The following is a 20437-nucleotide window of genomic DNA, read 5'->3' on the forward strand; positions in this document are numbered from 1 at the left end:
AGAAAGACAGAAACACAATATATTGGGCTTGGGTGCATATAACCAATAACCAAGTAAAAGTGGCATAAACAAGAAACTATCCTATTTCTCTCTTATATGACAAGAAGTGAGACTGTTGATCTAATCAAACATTATGATTGGGAGAATAGTAAAGGAGAAGCCGGTGCATATTTGGAGAGAGGCATTAAATCCACATATTCCTTGGTGTAAAATCAATACACAGTATCTACAATTGAAGAAAACTTGAAGCAATAGTAATGTAAGCAAATTATTATAAATTATAGAGGTAAACGTGAGAAGAAACAGCTAAAAGTGTGATCAGTCTTACAAAGAATTGGAATAGGGCAGATGGACAGATGAGTGTTGTTTTTCATTAGGAATTTTGAGTATCTAGTATCTATCTGACTTCTTAAACCACGTATAACCTTGTTCACCATGCTGGGGGTGGTGGAAGTGGATGGAGGGAAGATGGGTAGGGAGAGGTCAGGGATCTAGGTCATGGGAGTTGGCAATACTCTGAAGCCATGGCAACAAGGCATCATCAAGTGAGACTGTCAGCCAAGGGCAGAATCCAGGCAGAAGCTCAAAGAGAATTTCCCTTTCTGGAGGCAGCAGACAAGAACCAGGCAGGCCAGGTCCTCAAGGAACTGAGGGCTGGTAGGTTTCCAAGGCAGGCAGCCAGGCCCAGGAAATAAGGCAAAGTGGGGACATACGTTTCAGAACTGAGACACCAGGCCAGAACCTGTCTGGATGCCAATGCAAGTAGATGCTGTGCCCCAGGGTGCTTGGGACTCACCTCTTACCTCCTCTGGCCTGAGATAAGGATCAGGCTCAGGTTGAGCCTGGCAGATGAGGGCCACAAGGGAAGCAAAACTAGAACCATGGGAGGCTTGACGAACAATAAGTCAACACTGGATCTGAGAGCTATAGGTCACTGTCATCCTTCAAAATGTCTATTAGTCCAAGACTGGGTGCCATAAACAGCCCCTCAAAATCCATTCCCAGGACTAGTTAGTTATGCTGTATCCACACAACGTAATAGTATGCAGCCAACGAAACAAACCCTGAAGGTTCTGGGAAAGTTTTTCTTTTTTGACTTAGGTGTCATCATTTCCTACTTCCTCTTTCTATGTTCTTCATGCCTGAAACATGGCACCTGGCAATGCAGCAACACCTGCATGGGGAGCAGCAACCTGCATGGGGAGAATAATCTTGCGACCCTGGGGCAATAAGCATGTGAACAAGCCTATAATTTAAGGATGGCAAAATGTGAAGATGAACAAAGAAAAGGGAAAGGTTCACTGAAGACATCATTAAGCTGCTCACCCTAGAATTCGTGATGTCTCAAATAAAATAACTAAACACATGCCTAACCAATGGGCCTTCCTAATGTGATGGGGATGGATTTCATTGGAAACTACAACTTCTAGTCTTTTTAATATTTCAGAAACCTAAAATTCACTCCTCTATAATGCGATGGTAGTACAAAATGAGTTCAAAACTCTCCCTCAGTACTCCTGTTTGGAGTAATTACCTCTCTATAAACAAAATCCACAAAACTCATCCTCAAAATTGCCTTTGAGGACTCTAGAGAACTCAAGGTGTATGAATTTAATCATCTCTTGCCTCATCACCTCCTAATTGGCGTATCTTTTCTATCCCTATGTTGCAGGTAGGGACTCTGAGGGACACATCATCTTCAGGTCTAACCAATTTGTTAGGATAATAAATTACAAAACACATTTATCATCCTCAAAAGTTTGCTAAAGATAATTTTGAATGTATCACATAAAGGACATTTATACCAGCTTAAAAGCCCTTAGCCAATTTAAATGAATTGCTTACTTTTAAAAAGCTATAAGAAGAAGTTTGTGTCATTTCCCTAATATGCAATCAAAGCAATTAAAAACATTTCCCAAATGCTTATGTGGACTGCTGCTGATACAAACTGCTGTTGTTTGGGAGTTGACTGGAAAGTTCCCACTGATTTCTGCACATGGAAGAAACATATTGTTGACTTGTAAGAAAATCAAGTTATTCAACTTAATGGATGAGTACAGGAAACAAAACTCTGTTTGCCAAGCAGAATATTTCACTGTGTTTGTGTTTCCCCTGATCTAAATGTGCTAGCTTTGAATACTGCTTTTAAACTAACATACACAAGTGGCATTTGATATGGTCTACTTTATTCCTTAAAACAAAGTGAAGATTATTATGGAGTCACTTTGAAAAGTAGTTTGGGCTTTCTTACTTAATTAATCCATTACACTTAACCTTCCCGTATTTTACTCCCTGCAAGTCTTGCAACCATTATTAACACTATATAAATATGTTTTGCATTATTAAATTTAAGAATTTAGTGCTCAATAAAATTCTCTGCAGGAATATTGTTATTAAATGAGTTCATTAAACCTAACCACACTAACAGCCAAGTGTTGAGGAACACTCATACAAAAGTGGACTATATTCCATCTTCATAACCTCTCTGCTAATTCTAGCAAATGAACATAAGCAATCTCAGGAAAAAAAATCCAGGAAGGTTATAGAAACCACACATACCTCAGTGGAAACCAGCTCCTCCAAAATAAATGTCCAGGCTTGTCTGAAACTTGCTCCTCATTACATCATCTATCAGTAATTTTCAATTAAGTGTACAATGGGGTCTAGCTCCACCCTCCCTTATACCTGTAATGACATGACTGGAAATGCAGGGCATTTTAATTCTACAACTAATAACCAGTCCCAGCTGGCCACAACCCAGCATTTTCAGAGGGCTTCTACATATAAAATCTTCAACCTCTAGTACAAAGATGATCTCTTAACCACAAGAAAAAAAAAATAAAATGAATCCCAAGTAGAAGAATGTCAATAGATTTTAATGTATAACTAATATCTAGGGACCCCTGCCCTCACCCTTATTCCCTGTAGCGGATGCTGGGATGCAGAACCACACCCCTCTTTACCGACTGAAGCACGTGTTCTCTCAGTTGCCAGCAGGGTTGGCTGCAGAAGGCTTATGACTGAGTCCCTTCCTGGGAACTGCTTTCTGTGGAAGGAAGACACTTATGCCCCTTCCCTAGAGACACTCCATATCCAATGACTATTTGACATGAGGCTACAAAGACCGAGCCCTCTTGCCTCAACTCTTGGCTATGCTGAAGGACCATCTTATTTCCAGAACATCCTGTAAGATCAGCTGAGATATCTCCTGTAAGTCTGTCGCAGTTCAACTTCTCCATGTGCCTAATCCTGTTTCCTTCACTCCCTCACAGGTGTTGATCCCAAGTGTAATCCTAGCGAACCCGACTTAAGGCCTCCCCATCTGAAGAACACAATTTCAAGGAAGAATTTAAGGGGAAACCCATCTACATAGTTTGGCCTTCTGTAAAGAAGTAAGTTAATTCCAACTAAACACAGTTGGACTTTTTAGTTTAAGGGTTTAATTCCTCACAGTCCAAAAGACATTAAATAAAATGTAGGCATCTTAATAGAACTGTCTTTGAAGCCCCTAGGTTCACTTATCTTAAAAGAACAAGATTTACTTATCTGGCTGAATTGTTTCCCAATCTAGCTAATAACCTAGACCTATAAAGCTAATAATGTTGGGTAAGAATTTATATCTGTAATCACACTATATCTAAGTATCCCACTATCCATTAGCTCTCCTTCACTGAAGAAATGGGACAGAAACTTTACATATACTCTTTTTGAGGGGGAGTGTTGTATATTGAATTGTGTTCCCCTTCCCAAATTCATATGCTGAAGCTCTAACCTCCAATGTGACTCTATCTGAAGACAGGGTCTTTAGGAGGTAATTAACGTGAAATGTGGGACATAAGGTGGGGTTCTAATCCAATTGGACTGTAGAACTATATGAAGAGACAGAGAGATCTCTCTTTCTCTCTGTGCCACGTGAGGACACAGTGAGAAGGCGGGTGTCTGCAAGCCAGGAAAAGAGTACATTAGCCATCAGCCAGCATCTTAATCTTGGATCTCCTAGCCTCTAGAACCATGAAAAAATTAATTTCTATTATTTAAACCACCTAGTCTATGGTACTTTGTTGTGGCGGCCAGGGCTGACTAATAATATAGGGGGTGAAGGGACATGTAATGCAAGTAAACTAAAGCACTTATTCCTCACAAATGCCTCACTTGTTTTCCTTTTTAGCTCTGCATCACTCTTTTTTCTCAACCTCTTTGCTTCAGGTCCATTTTCCCCCTCATTCAGTGTTAGTGCCTTTGACTCAAGAGTGGTACACATATTTTCAGGCCCTGGCTAGACCAGTTGGTGGTGTTCTGTTCAGGGTTTCAGAGGCTGCTGGGTCATGGCCTAAAGTCTATTCAGAGAAATTCTGAGGACACTCCATATAGTGAGGAGAATTTGGAAATAAGGTGGCTGAGAGCTAAATAAGCAAACATATAAACAAATGAATGAACAAAGAAACCAACACAGTGAATGACATTAGCAACATATAGAAGTAAAATGTCCTATGAGATAATCCTGTGGGTGGGAAAACACTAAAACCTAATCAAGGTCACATCTTTGTACATTCAGGCCTGAAATGCAATCACAACAGTCACTGTGATCTAAGCAACTGCCAGGAGAGCTCATGAGTTCACGGATGGAGGAAACCATTGGGATTAGCCACAGATTTCCCTTCTGGATCCAAGCAGCCTTCTCATTAGAACTTGGTTGCCTATTTCTCTTCCCCACTTGGGAGTGACAGAGTATGTGTGACTCTGTTAATACATGTGTTCCATTGCACTTGGTAGTTATTTTTTCAACACTAACTTGGAAAAATGGAAGCCTGGGAGGTACATCAATCTTTCATCAGTTTTGTTAACATGAATTAGCTCCACTGAGCTGGGTCATCCCTGACGGAACGCTAAAATCTAATGTTGGACCATAAAGTTCCTAGCAGGGCAGAGCACCAGCTAAAGTTCTTCCTATGTAGACAGTTGGTCTCCCTTAGTTATTTTAGGTAAGCTGGAGCTGTATTAAAGGGGAGCCTCGAATGCTGGATTTAAGATGGGCCTCTATTCTCTATGCAACAAAGGTCCAGCCCTCTGAGGGTAGAAACATAAGTAAAATTTTATGTTGAGAAGATGACATTGGCAGTGTATGAAAGACAGGCTGGAAGCTAGCCAGAGTAAACAGGAAGGACAATTCCTCAGGACAGTTGCTCAGGGTGAGGATCTGAAGTGGTCTAGTGGGAATCAGCACGTACATGAGAGACAAGGCAAAGAAAGAATCAAGAGGTCTTGCCAACTTTGTTTGTCGGAGGGCATGGAAAAGTAAGTTCTGGGGTCTGGTTGAGTGTGAAAAATAGTGATAAGAGAAGAAGCTGGTACAGAAGTCAGAGTGTGCTAGTTGGAGGGTGGTCAGCATGAAGAGACAGCAGATGGAACTGATCATGAGGGCCTATACTCTGAAGAGAAGCTTGGTTACAGGAATAAGCTTCAGAGTTAATAGTGCAGGGTAAACTTATGGAAATGGGTATGAACACTGAGACGGGCACATGCAGAATGGAAAGGAGAGGGACCAAGCCTTGTTGAAAGCTAAAATGTGTATGGTAGGAAGAACAATGGTCTAAAAAGAAAAGGAGCCAGTGGCAACAGAGAAGAATGAGGGAAATTGAGAGCCCTCTGAAGAGGTAGCTATGGTCTCAGAAGAGTAGGAAGTGAGATCATCTGCTGAGGGAGAAAGGAAGGGGAGGAGCTTCACATAGTGAAAGGATTGGAGGAGTTTTCCAGTGGATTATGGGAGAGAGTTGAGAAGAGGTGAAGAGATGGCTAACTGAACAGTGCTAAGGGCCTAACCAGATTAGTTGGGTGTGGTGGGTGTATTAGTTTGCTAGGGCTGCTATGACAAAGTACCACAAACTGAGGGGTTTAGACAACAGAAAGGTAGTGATTTACACTTCTGGAGGCCAGAAAGTCTAAGATCGAGGAGTTGGCAGGGCCTTTCTCCCTCTGAGGGCACTAGGAAAGGATCTGTTCCAGGCCTTTCTCCTGGGCACCAGTCATATTTGATTAGTATCTCATCCTGCTCCAGTATGATCTTAACTAATTATATCTGCAATGACTATTTCCAAACAAGGTCACGTCTTGAGGTACAAGGGGCTAGGACATCTACATATAAATGGGATAGGTGAAGGGCTTCCTAGGGCATTAGAAAACTAGAGGCAGAGATGCTGTTCAGGGACACCTGAGTACCGACTCTGGTTTCTTCCTGATCCTGCAACAGGCCATGAGGCTGTGGTCTTAGAAGTGTATACCTTGAGGCTGTAGTTTAAAAGCTAACAGTGTGGCCAGGCACGGTGGCTCACGCCTGTAATCCCAGCAGTTTGGGAGACCAAGGGCGGTGGATCACGAGGTCAAGAGTTCAAGATCAGCCTGGCCAACATGGTGAAACCTCGTCTCTACTAAAAATACAAAAATTAGGGCCAGGTACAGTGGCTCTCGCCTGTAATCCCAGCACTTTCGGAGGCTAAGGTAGGTGGATCACGAGGTCAAGAGATCAAGACCATCCTAGTCAACATGGTGAAACCCCATCTCTACTAAAAATACAAAAATTAGCTGGGCGTGGTGGCACACGCCTTTAGTCCCAGCTACTTGGGAGGCTGAGGCAGGAGAACTGGTTGAACCCGGGAGGCGGAGGTTGCAGTGAGCCAAGATTGCGTCACTGCACTCCAGCCTGGAGACAGAGCGAGACTCCCTCTCAAAAAACAAACAAACAAAAACAAAAATTAGTTGGGCATGGTGGCACATGCCTGTAATCTCAGCTACTCAGGAGGCTGAGGCAGGAGAATTGCTTAACCAGGACCTGGGAGGCGGAGGTTGCAGTGAGCCGAGATCACACCACTGCCCACTCCAGCCTGGGCTACAGAGGGAGGCTCCGCCTCAAAAAGAAAAAGAAAAAAATAAAAGCTAACAGTGTTGACTCCGAGCTGGAGTGTGCCTGGGCTTTAACCTTGGCTCTGCCACGTATTTATCATGTGCCCAGAGACAAGTGATCTAAACTTACTTTACTCAATTTCGTGTCTATAAAATGGGAATAATAATAGGACCCATCCCATAGGGTTATGAGAACCAAACACATTAATAAATAGCATGCCTAATGAAGTTGTATTATTCTCATTTTATAGATAAAGAAACTGAGACATATAGATTAACCAACTTGCCCAAGACCATCTAGTAGCAGAGTGAAAACCAGTCTATAGAAATCAAAAGTTCATGCTTTTCACTATTATGTTACATTGTTTCCAGTATTAGCTGATTCGTTTGTCCATTAATTGGATATTAGCATTTAAATAAAAAATTGATAAGGAAAAAAGAAAAATCAAACATTTTCCTTTGTCTGTAAAACTTTCTTCTGGGGGTGCTGGGGAGTAAATTGGCTACAAAATCAATTACAAGGAGAAGGATTAAATATAAAGTGTTAAAAACAGGAATATAATTTCCAAGTGCTCTTTTCCAAATATTACCACTACAAGGTTTGAACAGGAGAAAGCCAGTAGAGATAAGAAAAATCAAAACTGAATAAACTAGATGTTAAATCAGCTTCTATTTCTTCTTGTCTTTCCTCCCATTTTCTCCAGTTGCCATGCTACTCCTGAGGATCTAGGATAATACTGAAAGAAGCACATATGGGGCACAAGATTTCTAGCACTTTAAAGCTTAATGCTTTAAAAGTATGTTTTGAGGCTTCTTTAAAAGTTTATGGATCTTGCTCAGAGCTGGAGTCGGAGCCCCGGAGGCTGCCGCCGAGAGTGCCCGCGAGCCCGCGGCCCAGCCGAAGCTCTTTCCCGCCGCCTCTCTGCCCCTCGTCCCCGTCCAGCCCCTCCCGACCCCCAACCCAGCCCGGTCCCCTGACCCTCAGTCCGGCCCGGTCTGGCCTCCCAGCGGGGTCACGCAGCCGCCCCGGGGAGGATGAAAGGAGGATAAATGGTGCGCAAGGCAGACAGCGGTGCCTTCCTGCTGCTCTTCCTGCTCGTGCCGCCACAGCCGCTGCGGCCAGTGGGGCCCCTCTGCTGAGACAGGCTCTGTGTCCAGCACCTGCTCCGGGTCACGCTCTGGGGAAGTAGGAGTCGCACGGCTGTCTCAGCCTTGGATTTGACTTTGGCCTCATCCACCTCGGGGCCACGCGAGAACCACGTGGGTTACCAAGTTCAAGGGGAGAGAGAGGAAACTGACGAAAATGGCGGCTCATCTGGGACTGCCTTCCTTCTCTGGCTCCACCCTTGACTTCTTCAGAGCTCGGGCTTGAAGCCTTGAGCTCCATGTTATTCCCTGGGCCGCAAGAAGCTCACTAGGCCCCCTATTCAGAGTAGTGTCTCTGGAGGCTGTTGCGGGGGCCCTTCCTCTATCTCCCTGGTCGACGGCTCGCTGGGGATACCCAGGATCTCCGACTGCCTGGACATTTGCGTTTCTGCCCCTTCGGGTTTTGTCTCAAGCTGTGCCTGGGGCTGTGCCTCTCCCTCAGGCTCCAGCTTGGTGGCAGACTTCTTGTCAGAGGCAGGTTCGGGGGTCCACAAGGGTTCAATTCCCCGGGAACTCTCCCCCTCCTTGCTGATGGCCACAGAGGGAGATCCCCATGCCTTGGGCTGCATCCAGCAGTGGCTGAGGATCTCGTCGATATGGAGCCGCCTGTTGACGTCGGGCTGCAGCATGCGGTAGATGAGGTCCTTGCACTCGCCTGTCAGGTGCTTGGATCGTGGAAAGTTGAGGCGGTGCTCCTTCTGGATACGCAGCATCTTCTTGATGTTGGAGTCGTCGTAGGGCATGGAGCCGCAGACCATGATGTAGAGGATCACGCCTAGGCTCCAGATGTCATACACCTTGGGCTGGTAGGGAATGCCCTGCAGCACTTCTGGGGCCGCATACGCTGGTGACCCGCAGAAGGTCTTGCTTAATGCCATTCGACCACTCTCATCCCGCAGGCAGCGCTTGGAGAAGCTGAAGTCAGACAGCTTGATATTGAAGTCCTTGTCGAGGAGAAGGTTGTCACACTTGAGGTCCCGGTGGACGACATCCAGGTCGTGACAGTACTTGATGGCCAAGGAAAGCTGGTGGAACTTCTTGCGAGCTTCGTCCTCATGCAGGGCTCCCCGGGTTTTGATTAACTCAAGGAGGTCGCCCTGGACCGCAAGCTCCATGACGATGTAGACCTTGCCATGTGATGTCTCAAAGATCTCATAGGTCTTGATGATGGAGCAGTGGTTTAACATGGCCAGAATCTCAATTTCCCGGGGAAGGAATTTCTCCAAGAAGTCTGCAGGGGCTTTCTTGCGGTCGATGATCTTGATCGCCACATTGAACTTCAGGCGCTCCGAGTAAGCAGATTTTACTTTTGCATAGGAGCCCTCTCCCAAATTTATCCCCAGGAGGTAGCCTCGTCGCTTGAGGACAGCTGCGTCATCCATGGTCCCAGGAGTGCCCAGTGCCTCTGAGGCTGCCCTCTACAGCCCCGAGAGGCATGGGCCAGCAGTGTGCTCATTTACATCCTGGACAGAGAGTCCTTTGGGCTGGCCAGGCCTGCTGTTCCTGCCTCCTAGAGGCCAAGACTCTGGAGTGGAACATTTGGCACTGTCTCCCAGGTGACTTCAGTGAGTGAAGTCACAAAGGAGGAGTGTCCTGGGGGAATGAGGCTCTGGCCTGAGGCACTTGGACTTGGAATCCTGGAAGGCTGGCCAGTAGGCTAGAGCAGACAAGATGAGCAGAGAGTGGCCTCATGTCTTGCTGGGACCTGAGGTAGAAGGGGGCTGTGTGGGACACATGGGTCTGCCCATGCTTCCAAACTCAGAACCAGGCCTGCTTGTGCAGAGGTGAGGCCAATTCTTGCAAGCCAGGGCATCTGAGGAGGGTTTAATAAAGGGACGATTAACAAAGGTGGGAGTAGAGTGTAGGGAACTCTGAGGGTAACACAGGTACCCCAAGGTAGTAGCAGACCCCTGGCCTGCATGGAAAAGGGTGGGAATGGTCCCTGGAACCCAGAAATAGTAGTGTAGACAGGACCACCTTGAGAGAAGCAGTGGCTTCGGTGGAGAAAAAGCCAGCCTCATTGACCCTACAGGCTGGCAGGGGATGGGAGGAAGTCCCATCCCTGAGCTCTTTTTCTCCCCTTCAGCCCTTGACGCTGTCCACACAGGCAACCCTCAGGGGTGCAGAGCAGGGCCAAGAAGGGTGGTGTGTCAAGAAGGTAGAAAGTCTCCTGGCCCTGGAGTCATGCAGTTTGAGGTGTCTGGATTCTGCCCCCTCTCTATACATCTCTTACCTTGTCTGAGCCTTTCATGGCTTCTTACAGCAGCTCTGTGGGAAGACAAGTAGCAGGAGTTCTGCTCTTGGCTGTGAGCTCCCTCCTGGGGACCTGCCCAGCCACGGCCCTGGCTGGGCTCCCAGGGCAGATCTGGGGCTGGGGGCTGAAGGTGGGGCCTAGATGCCACCCTGAGCACTGGCGGCTCCTCTGAGGACATTACAAGCAGTAAGGGCAGCACTGGACAGCGACCATCGTTTCTGCTGGCAGTGGAGCCTCTGCTATGACTGGTTCTGTGTCCAGCACCTGCTCTGGGCCACACTGTCTGGGAGAAGGATTTGCACGACTGTCCTAGCCTTCAATTTGACTTTGGCCTCATCCACCTAGAGGGAGTGAGCACTTCTTCCTCACATAAGCCAGGTGGAACCCTGGGCCCCTCAGGAGTGAGTTAGTAGGGCTGGATGTCGCTCAGGCTGGGTTGAGTGCCCACCAGCTATGACCCTTCTCCCTTTTCTCTGCTCCTTCACCTTCTTCCCCAACCCTGACTGCCCACTGTCAGTCCTTTGTATGTGGTTGGTGCTCCTTCCTCCAGACAGCCTCCTTCTCCTTCCTGCTGGGGATACCCCAAGTGCTGTCTCTTGGAAACCAAAAATAAAATTCTGATCTCCCCAGCCATCTGAAGGGACCACTCCTCTCAGCCAAGGGCATTCCAAAGTTAACCTGAAAAACTAGTTCAGGCCATGATAGGAAGTGGGAGTCTGGTAGGCCGCATCATCCCTCCTCCCTTCAGGTTTCAGGCACAGCTGAGCAGCAGTAACATCGACACAGAGACCTGAAGACTGACAACAGACTCTCGCAGTAAGATACAGCAGGCTCTGAAAGAAACTGAAGCATTTTACTATCAAACAGATTTCTTTGACATATTTTGAAATAGTTCTGCAAAGCTGTCTCTTGTGAGGAAAATCTACATTCTGTAAAGAATCTCCTTCCCTTTACAGGTCTTTTCTACTAAGAGAATTAACTCATTCTGATAAGAAACATTAACAGTGTGTTCTTTCTGAAGCCTGATACCTGGAGGCTTCATCTGCCTAAGAACCTTGGTCCCCAGAGACAGTTCCTCCTATTGATTCCAGGTCTTTAGATAAACACTTTGAGCCAATTGCCAATCAGAAAATCTTTGAATCCACATGACCTGGAAGCCCACCTCCCACTTTCAAGTTGCCCCTCCTCTTCCGACTGAACCCACGTATACTTTACATGTACTGATTGATATCTCATGCTTCCCTAAAATGTGTAAAACCAAGTTGTCCCTACCCCCTTGGGCACTTGTTGCCAGGATCTTCTGGGGCTGTCCTGGGCCATTAATCACATATTGGCTCAGAAGAAATCTCTTTAAAAAAAGTTTATTTATATTGCTGTCTACAATGAAAAATATCCAATGTTATGTTTACTCTTTGTAATTAAATGCTAAAAAATTTATTTTGAACCCAATGCTGTTTTCTTTACTGAGTTATCCTACAAAGGCAATAGGGAAAGAAAGCAGAGGCAAATGCAAGAGAGAGCAGGGAAGACAGCTTCTTGCAAATTGGGCTTTCTCATTTGCGTGTCCCCTGGCTGCCCTCAGCACAGAGCTTTACACACAGTCATAAACACTGGCTGAGTGACTGACCATAGCAAAGAAAAGAAGAGAAAAAAAAATTCATTTTCCTCCATTGCTCCCTTACCCCTGTTATGTTCTATGTCTTCCAAGGATAAAGACAATGAGGTATGAGGTATTCACTCAAAATGATAATTATCTTGGGATTATGTAGAAATATTGTATCTAAAATCCTAAACTGACAGGATCATTGAATATTTATTTGCATTTTACAAAAATCTGGGCAACAGATGATACACATACACTCACACATATACACAGACATACAAAACACCTGGAGATCATGGAGGAATATTGTTGCACTTGAATTATATCTATTTTGGCTCAAAATTCTCTGAGATATATTTCTAAAATCTACTCTGCCATCTCTCCCACCCCCTTTTTGTCTTTGGTTCTTCAGATGCTTTAAATTCAAAAGGTTCCTTATCTATATCCCAGATAGAAGAGTTATTCTAAATCCCTGACCAAGGCATTTTATTATTGATTTGATTGCTCTTGGGTGTAGAGTGAATAGGTAAATATATGCTATACAGGGAATTTTGGCAGGAGTGGTAAGGGGCTCCGGCTCTCTGCTTCACACCTCAGGTCTGCTCCTTCAGTGCCATGTGGGATTCTCTTTGGATACCATCTGATAGGTTGGGAAGGCATCCTAAAATCGATGCTGAAGTTGTCAGTATCACCAGTCTATGGACCTAGTGACAGAGCAAGCAGAACTCTGAGAATCTGGGAAGAAAAGCAGTTTTCTAATGCAGATTGCATGAGAGGAGAGCCAATTCTTGGTCCTAGGGTTCTGACAACTCATTTTGTGACCTTAGGCAAGTGACCTGTGTTTCTTGCCCCTAACTTTCCTTATTTTTGGGTTATGGGGGGGGGAATCTTTAGCTAGAAATTGTTAAGGTCCTATAGAATGACACCTAACACTTTTTGATTCTATATCTAAAGACATGTTATCAAGGGTTCCATCTGCCATACGGTGAGGTGTAGGAGGTGAGGTAGTTAAGAGCATCAGACATGGAGCAGATAAATCTGGTTTTAAATCTCAGCGGCCACATCTTATTAGTACAATGTGACTCTTGGAAAGTAAGTTTTACAGATGAAGTTATCTAATTTACATAGTTATCTTACAGAGGCAATTGGAAAAGTATATAAGGAAAAAAGGTATGCAAAATAGGTATGCACTTTACAGTGATTGTGAGGATTAGACATGGTGATTCCTGGTATATTACCTCTTATGACATCATAATGGTCTAAAGCAGAGGCATTCTACTCCATTGGGTCCAAGTTATGTAAAAAATAATATTCAGTATAACATAGATTATACCTTAGAATATCCCAGAAGGGATCCTGTAAACAATTTTCTAGTATCTGTTAAATACTTTTCTTAACACTATTAAGCACTATAGGGAAGCTAAAAACACTATGATACGGCCTCATCTTCTAAAAATTTGTCATTTAGTTGATGAAACCACTAGAATATAGATATGAATGTCATAATATATAAAATATTAAACTTAGATAGATTTTTTAAAGTACTTACTTTGCAGTAAATTGCCTGAGCTTATGGGAGAGAAAAAAATCAGAGGGCTGGGGTTGCCCAGAAAGGTGTTAGAGCTTCCTTGGGCAGGATCCCCTGGCTGGGAGGTGACCCAGGATAGGGTGTGGAGGCAGTGTCTTCTAAAAGCACAGTTCCTAAAACCAAAGGACACCAGGAACATAACAATGCAGGGTCAAAGTCTGAGCTAAGGAAACAAAATTTGAAAACCAGGTTGAAAATTCTAAGAGATCAGACAGAAATGTTTCCATGGTTTAATTTGGAAAAGGTATAAGGAGCCCAGGTTGCTGATCAGTTAGGCCGGCCAAAGCTGGAGCGTCGGGGAGCAAGCCTATTGGTAAAAGGCAGGCTCAGAGTGAAGTGTCAGTCAAGTCCTAGATCTGGGTGTGGAGGCATGCTGAGTGCATTTCAAGTGGCTCACAAACGAAAATTGGAGGGTTTCACGGAGGTGATGAGACACACAAGGCCTTGAAACAAAGGTAGGCGTACATAGGTGATATAGGAAAGGGAGATGGCATTTGAACAAAACACAGATAAATGAATGAATATGGCCATGAACAAACCTTTATTAGATGACAAATGCCTTGGAAAGGATAGAGATGAATATAACATGGTAGGTACCCTCAGAAGGTCTCTCAGTGTTCTGGCCTACCTCACAACTGGAAGCATTAGGAAGCAAAATCCAATGGCCAGTCATAAGTTTTCTGCTAGAGACTCATGTCACTGAAGATAGATGAGGAGGCAAAATCCTAGCCTGTGGCAGTTAATCTTAGGTTGTGATGGTTAATAACTGATTCAATCTCTTTGAGCCTCAGTACATACATTTGTAAAATAGGGACTATAATAGTTTCTAGCTCATGGGATTATTGTAAGGATCCAAAAATATAATGATATATAATACTTAGCAAAATGCTAGCACACAGTGGCTACTTAGCAAGTGTTGGCTTTTATTGTTATTATTAATGGTCATTTTATTTTTACAGACAGAGTTTTGCTCTGTTGCCCACACTGGAGTGCAGTGGCACAACCATACCTCACTGTAGCCTCAACCTCCTGGCCTCAAGGGATTCTCCCACCTCAGCCTCCCAAAGTATTAGGATTATAGGCTTGAGCCACTGTGCTTGATATATTAGTGGTCATTTTATTACATCTGAGCTATCATTGCTGCCTTAGTGCATACCCTCATCTCTTCTCACACAGTTGCTATGATAGTGCCCTTACTGGTCTCTCTACTTCCAGTCTGGCATTTCTCCTCATTGCAGCCCAGTGCTCCTTATTAAAGATCAATCAGGATATTTTATTCTCCTGCTTGAAATTCTTAAGTAGACTCTCATGGCCCTTAGAAAACAGTAGAAGTTCCTTCAGAATCTGAGGCCCTTTATCATCTGGATCCTGCTACTGCCTCCTGGCTCCCTCAGATACTCTACTTCAGCTACACCCTCCACCCACCCCCAGGCAGATTCACAACACTTTGATTTCATTTTGTCATGGACACACCACTCTATAGTGTATTTCATCTAATTCCAACCAAATGTTTCCATGGCAAATGCTGCATCTTACTGGTCTTTGGATTCACAATGCACAATGCTCCATAGGTACTCAATAGATACTTATTTGAAGAAAAGAAAAAAAATGAGAAAGTAAAGAAATGGAAGGAGAAAGAGGGAGGTGGAGGAGGAGAGAAAGAAGACAGGGAAGGAATAAGGGGGGAGAGAAAAAACAAAGGGTGAGAAAGAAAAACAAAAGTAGAAAGAATGATGTCTATATCTTTTAAGGGAACAGGTAAGAAACTCATTTTCAGTAGATCTGTTGGCAAATAAAGAAAGAAGAGGAGGAAGAAGGAACAGTAAAAAGAGAAGAAAAAGAAAGAAATCAGGGATGATATCAGAAGTTTAACAATGCATATAATTACTATGGCTGATAATGAAAGATCCACCTGACTTTTTATATTACTACTGGAATTATAGTGTGACAGGGACAATCATTAATGTGTATGTGTTCATAGCATTTTCTCCTCCTTTCTACTCCCTATACTCACTGCGTATTTGCAGATTAGGTTAATAGGGAAGATAAATAAATAGGAAAGACAGATGCAGAATTAGAAAAAAAACAAGTTCTGGCAAGGTGTGGCGGCTAACACCTGTAATCCCAACACTTTGGGAGGCCGAGGTGGGCAGATCACTTGAGGTCATGAGTTTGAGACCAGCCTGGCCAACATGGTGAAACCCTGTCTCTACTAAAAATACAAAAATTAGCCAGGTGTGGTGGCAGGTGCCTGTAATCCCAGCTACTCAGGAGGCTGAGACAGGAGAATCTCTTGAACCCAGGAGGCGGAGGTTACAGTGAGCCGAGATGGCGCCACTGCACTCTAGCCTGGGCGACAGAACAAGACTCTGTATCAAAAAAAAAAAAAAAAGAAAGAAACAAAACTAAAAAACAAGTTCTATTTATAGAGAATGGTGTAAAACTGGGGCTGGAAAACATTTTCTATAAAGAGCTAGGAAATAAATATTTTAGGTTCTGAGGGCCTCATGTGGTCTCTATCACTTATTCTTTTTTGTTTTGTACAGCACTTTTTTTTATTATACTTTAAATTCTGGGGTACATGTGTGGAACGTGCAGTTTTGTTACATGTGCCAGGGTGGTTTGCTGCACCCCCAATCCGTCACCTACATTAGGTATTTCTCCTAATACTATCCCTCCCTTAACCCCCTCCCACCAACAGGCCACGGTGTGTGATGTTCCCCTCCCTGTGTCCATGTGTTCTCAGTGTTCAACTCCCATTTATGAGTAAGAACATGTGGAGCTTGGTTTTCTGTTCTTGGGTTAGTTTGCTGAGAATGATGGTTTCCAGCTTCATCCATGTCTCTGCAAAGGACATGAACTCATCCTTTCTTATGGCTGCATAGTATTCCATGGTGCCACATTTTCTTTATTCAGTCTATCAATGATGGACATTTGGATTGGTTCCAAGTCTTTGCTATTTTGAATAGTGCTGCAATAAACATACATGTGCATGTGTCTTTACAGAATGATTTATAATCTTTTGGGTATATACCCATTAATGGAATTGCTGGGTCAAATGGTATTTCTAGTTCTAGATCCTTGAGGAATCACTGCACTGTCTTCCACAATGGTTGAACTAATTTACACTCCCACCAACAGTGTAAAAGCGTTCCTATTTCTCCACATCCTCTCCAGCAGATGTGGTTTCCTGACTTTTTAATGATTCCCATTCTAACTGGTGTGAGATGGTAACTCATTGTGGTTTTGATTTGCATTTCTCTGGTGACCAGTGATGATGAGCATTTTTTCATATGTTTGTTGGCTGCATAAATGTCTTCTTTTGAGAAGTGTCTGTTCATATACTCCACCTACTTTTTGATGGGGTTGTTTTTTCTTGTAAATTTATTTAAATTCTTTGTAGATTCTGGATATTAGCCCTTTGTCAGATGGGCAGATTGCAAAAACTTTCTCCCGTTCTGCAGGTTGCCTGTTCACTCTGATGATACTTTCTTTTGCTGTGCAGAAGCTCTTTAGTTTAACTAGATCCCACTTATCAATTTTGGCTTTTGTTGCCATTGCTTTTGGTGTTTTAGACATGAAGTCTTTGCCCACGCCTATGTCCTGGTGGTATTGCCTAAGTTTTCTTCTAGGGTTTTTATGGTTTTAGGTCTTACATTTAGGTCTTTAATCCATCTTCAGTTAACTTTTGCATAAGGTGTAAGGAAAGGGTCCAGTTTCAGTTTTCTGCATATGGCTAGCCAGTTTTCCCAGCACCATTTATCAAATAGGAATCCTTCCCCATTGTTTGTGTCAGGTTTGTCAAAGATCAGATAGTTGTAGATGTGTGATGTTATTTCTGAGGTGTCTGTTCTGTTCCATTGGTCTATATATCTGTTTTGTTACCAGTACCATGCTGTTTTTGTTACTGTAGCCTTGTAGTATAGTTTGAAGTCAGGTTGCATGATGCCTCCGGGTTTGTTCTTTTTGCTTAGGATTGTCTTGGCTATGAGAGGTCTTTTTTGGTTCCATATGAAGTTTAGTTTTTTCCAATTCTGTGAAGAAAGTCAATGGTAGCTTGAGGAGGATGGCACTGAATCTATAAATTACTTTGGGCAGTATGGCCATTTTCATGACATTGATTCTTCCTATCCATGAGCATGGAATGTTTTTCCATTTGTTTGTGTCCTCTCTTATTTCCTTGAGCAGAAGTTTGTAGTTTTCCTTGAAGAGGTCCTTCACATTCCTTGTAAGTTGGATTCCTAGGTATTCTATTCTCTTAGTAGCAGTTGTGAATGGGATTTCACTCTTGATTTGGCTGTTTGTCTGTTAATGGTGTATAGAAATGCGTGTGATTTTTGCACATTGATTTTGTATCCTGAGACTTTGCTGAAGTTGCTTATCAGCTTAAGGAGATTTTTGGCTGAGATGATGGGGTTTTCTAAATATACAATCGTGTCATCTGCAAACAAAGACAATTTGACTTCTTCTTTTCCTATTTGAATACTCTTTATTTCTTTCTCTTGCTTGATTGCTCTGGCCAGAACTTCCAACACTATGTTGAACAGGAGTGGTGAGAGAGGGCATCCTTGTCTTGTGCCGGTTTTCAAAGGGAATGCTTCCAGTTTTTGCCTATTTGGTATGATACTGGCTGTGGGTTTGTCATAAATAGCTCTTATTATTTTGAGATACATTCCATTGATACCTAGTTTATTGAGAGTTTTTAGCATGAAGGGTTGTTGAATTTTATTGAAGGCCTTTTCTGCATCTATTGAGATAATCATGTGGTTTTTGTCATTGGTTGTGTTTATGTAATGGATTACATTTATTGATTTGCATATTTTGAACTAGTCTTGCATCCCAGGTATTGAGACAGAGTCTTGTTCTGTCGCCCAGGCTGGAGTGCAGTGGCATGATCTCGGCTTACTGCAACCTCCACCTCCTGGGTTCAAGCAATTCTCGAGCCTCAGCCTCACAAGTAGTTGGGATTACAGGTGCCCACCACCATGCTCAGCTACTGTGTGTGTGTGTGTGTGTGTGTGTGTGTGTGTGTGTAGTAGAGATGGGGTTTCGCCAAGTTGGCCAGGCTGGTCTCGAACTCCTGATCTCAGGTGATCTGTCCACCTTGGCCTCCAAAGTGCTGAGATTACAGGTGTGAGTTACTGTGCCTGGCCTGTATGGCATTTTTAAAATATGAAAACCATTTTTACATCTGGATGGTAAAAAATAGGTTACAGGTCAATTTTAACTGGCAGGTCATAGTTTGCCCATTCCTGGAAAGAAGGGGAAGAAGGAACCAAAGAGTCTGACAGCCTGCAAAAAGTTTTAGTTGAGAGATCAAAGTAAGGGATGAGAAGAGACAGATACTGTAGTAGCTATAGGGTGAAAGATAGAGATTGGGATTACTACATCTATCGTTGTAGGTTCTAAATGGATCCTCCTTAGATGTCCTTCCAGTTACTGGATTGAGTTTCTTTGAAGGAAAAAAAGTGTTAAATCTGGGGTCTACATGTCCTAGTCTTATTTCCTTCTAAACTATACATATCCACATGTCTAATCTTGTTTCCACATCTAAACTATATAGCCTTGAGAACAATTAAGGGAAGGGTAGATAGCCATCTACATGGTATTTGGCCTTCAAACCAATGCTTAGTTTCATTACTAGGACTCAAAGGCCATCTATTTCCTTTTCTTATCGTTGCTACTGGCTCCTGGCTCTGTTATTTATGCTAACAGAAAAGGCTTCTATTGTTCATCAATTATTATAGCTCCTTTAGTTTAATGGTTCATTTAGTATTACAATTCTCTATATTGAAGGCCTTGCATCAGTTTCTGGGCCAATGACCTGATGACGATAACAACAACAACAATAGTAATTTAAAAGTGGGCTTTACTACTGTTCCATATCATTTATTCCCACAATAACCCTATAAAGGAAGTATTCCTCTAGATGAGAAAAGTGAGGCTCAGTGCATTTAAGTAACTTATCCAAGGGGAGAGCTAGTAAAGGGCAGAGCTTTATATTTATCTGACACAATGCAGTCTCTTAAAAACAATATCCATTAATGCTCACAAACCAGTAACCCAGATACAGCCCAGACACTTTAATTCTCTCCACCTTGGAGTATGGTCATGGTCTCACTTTGATCCTCAGTTTCCAAGAAGGCTGAAGTACCCTTCTTTGTTTGATTTCTGAATTGGGTTTAGGGCACCAGGTCTAGGGATGTTTGGGAACATCATATACTTAAAATTTCAGAAGTCCTAGGGACAGCAATCAGACAAGAGAAATAAGTAAAAGGAATCCAGATAGGAAAAGAAGAAGTCAAACTATCTCTCTTTTCTGACAATATGATTCTATACATAAAGAATCCTAAAGACACCATCAAAAGGTTCCCAGAACTGATAAACAATTTCAGTGAAAGTTTCAGACTACAAAAATCAATGTATTAATACAAAAATCAGTAGCATTTTTATACACTAATAACGTTCAAGCTAAGAGTCAAATCAAGAACACAATCCCATTTATAGTAGCCACACAAAAAATAAAATAGGAATACATCTAACCAAGGAGATGAAAGATCTCTACAAGGAGCACTATAAAACACTGCTGAAAGAAATCATAGGTGACACAAAGGGAAAAATATTCCATGCTCATGGATTGGAAAAATCAGTATTATTAAAATGGCCATAAAGCCCAAAGCAGTCTACAGAGTCAATGCTATTCCTATCAAACATCAAACTATCAACGTCATTTTCACAGAATTAGATAAAAACTATTCTAATACTCATATAGAATGAAAAAAGACCCCACATAGCCAAAGCATTCCTAAGCAAAAATAACGCTAGAGGCATCACATTATCTGACTTTAAACTATGTTATAAGGCTACAGTAACCACAACAGCATGGTATTGGTACAAAAACAGAAACACAGACCAATAAAATATAACCCCAAAATAAAGCTGCACATCA

At 43.1% G+C, this 20437-nt stretch overlaps 2 protein-coding genes across 2 annotated transcripts in view; both read right to left on the reverse strand.

Annotated features, from left to right (window-relative positions):
- Positions 1 to 20437, reverse strand: part of MCC (MCC regulator of WNT signaling pathway) — a 475249-nt gene that overhangs the window by 416053 nt on the left and 38759 nt on the right. The gene's annotated exons all lie outside the window — the stretch shown is intronic.
- On the reverse strand, positions 8193 to 9425 carry TSSK1B (testis specific serine kinase 1B). The gene has a single exon (XM_065546641.2). It carries the CDS (start codon positions 9423 to 9425, stop codon positions 8325 to 8327), a length of 1101 nt encoding a protein of 366 aa, XP_065402713.1. The 3' UTR covers positions 8193 to 8324.

Source organism: Macaca fascicularis, chromosome 6 (assembly GCF_037993035.2).
Source record: "Macaca fascicularis isolate 582-1 chromosome 6, T2T-MFA8v1.1".
Classification (NCBI taxonomy): Eukaryota; Metazoa; Chordata; class Mammalia; order Primates; family Cercopithecidae; genus Macaca; species Macaca fascicularis.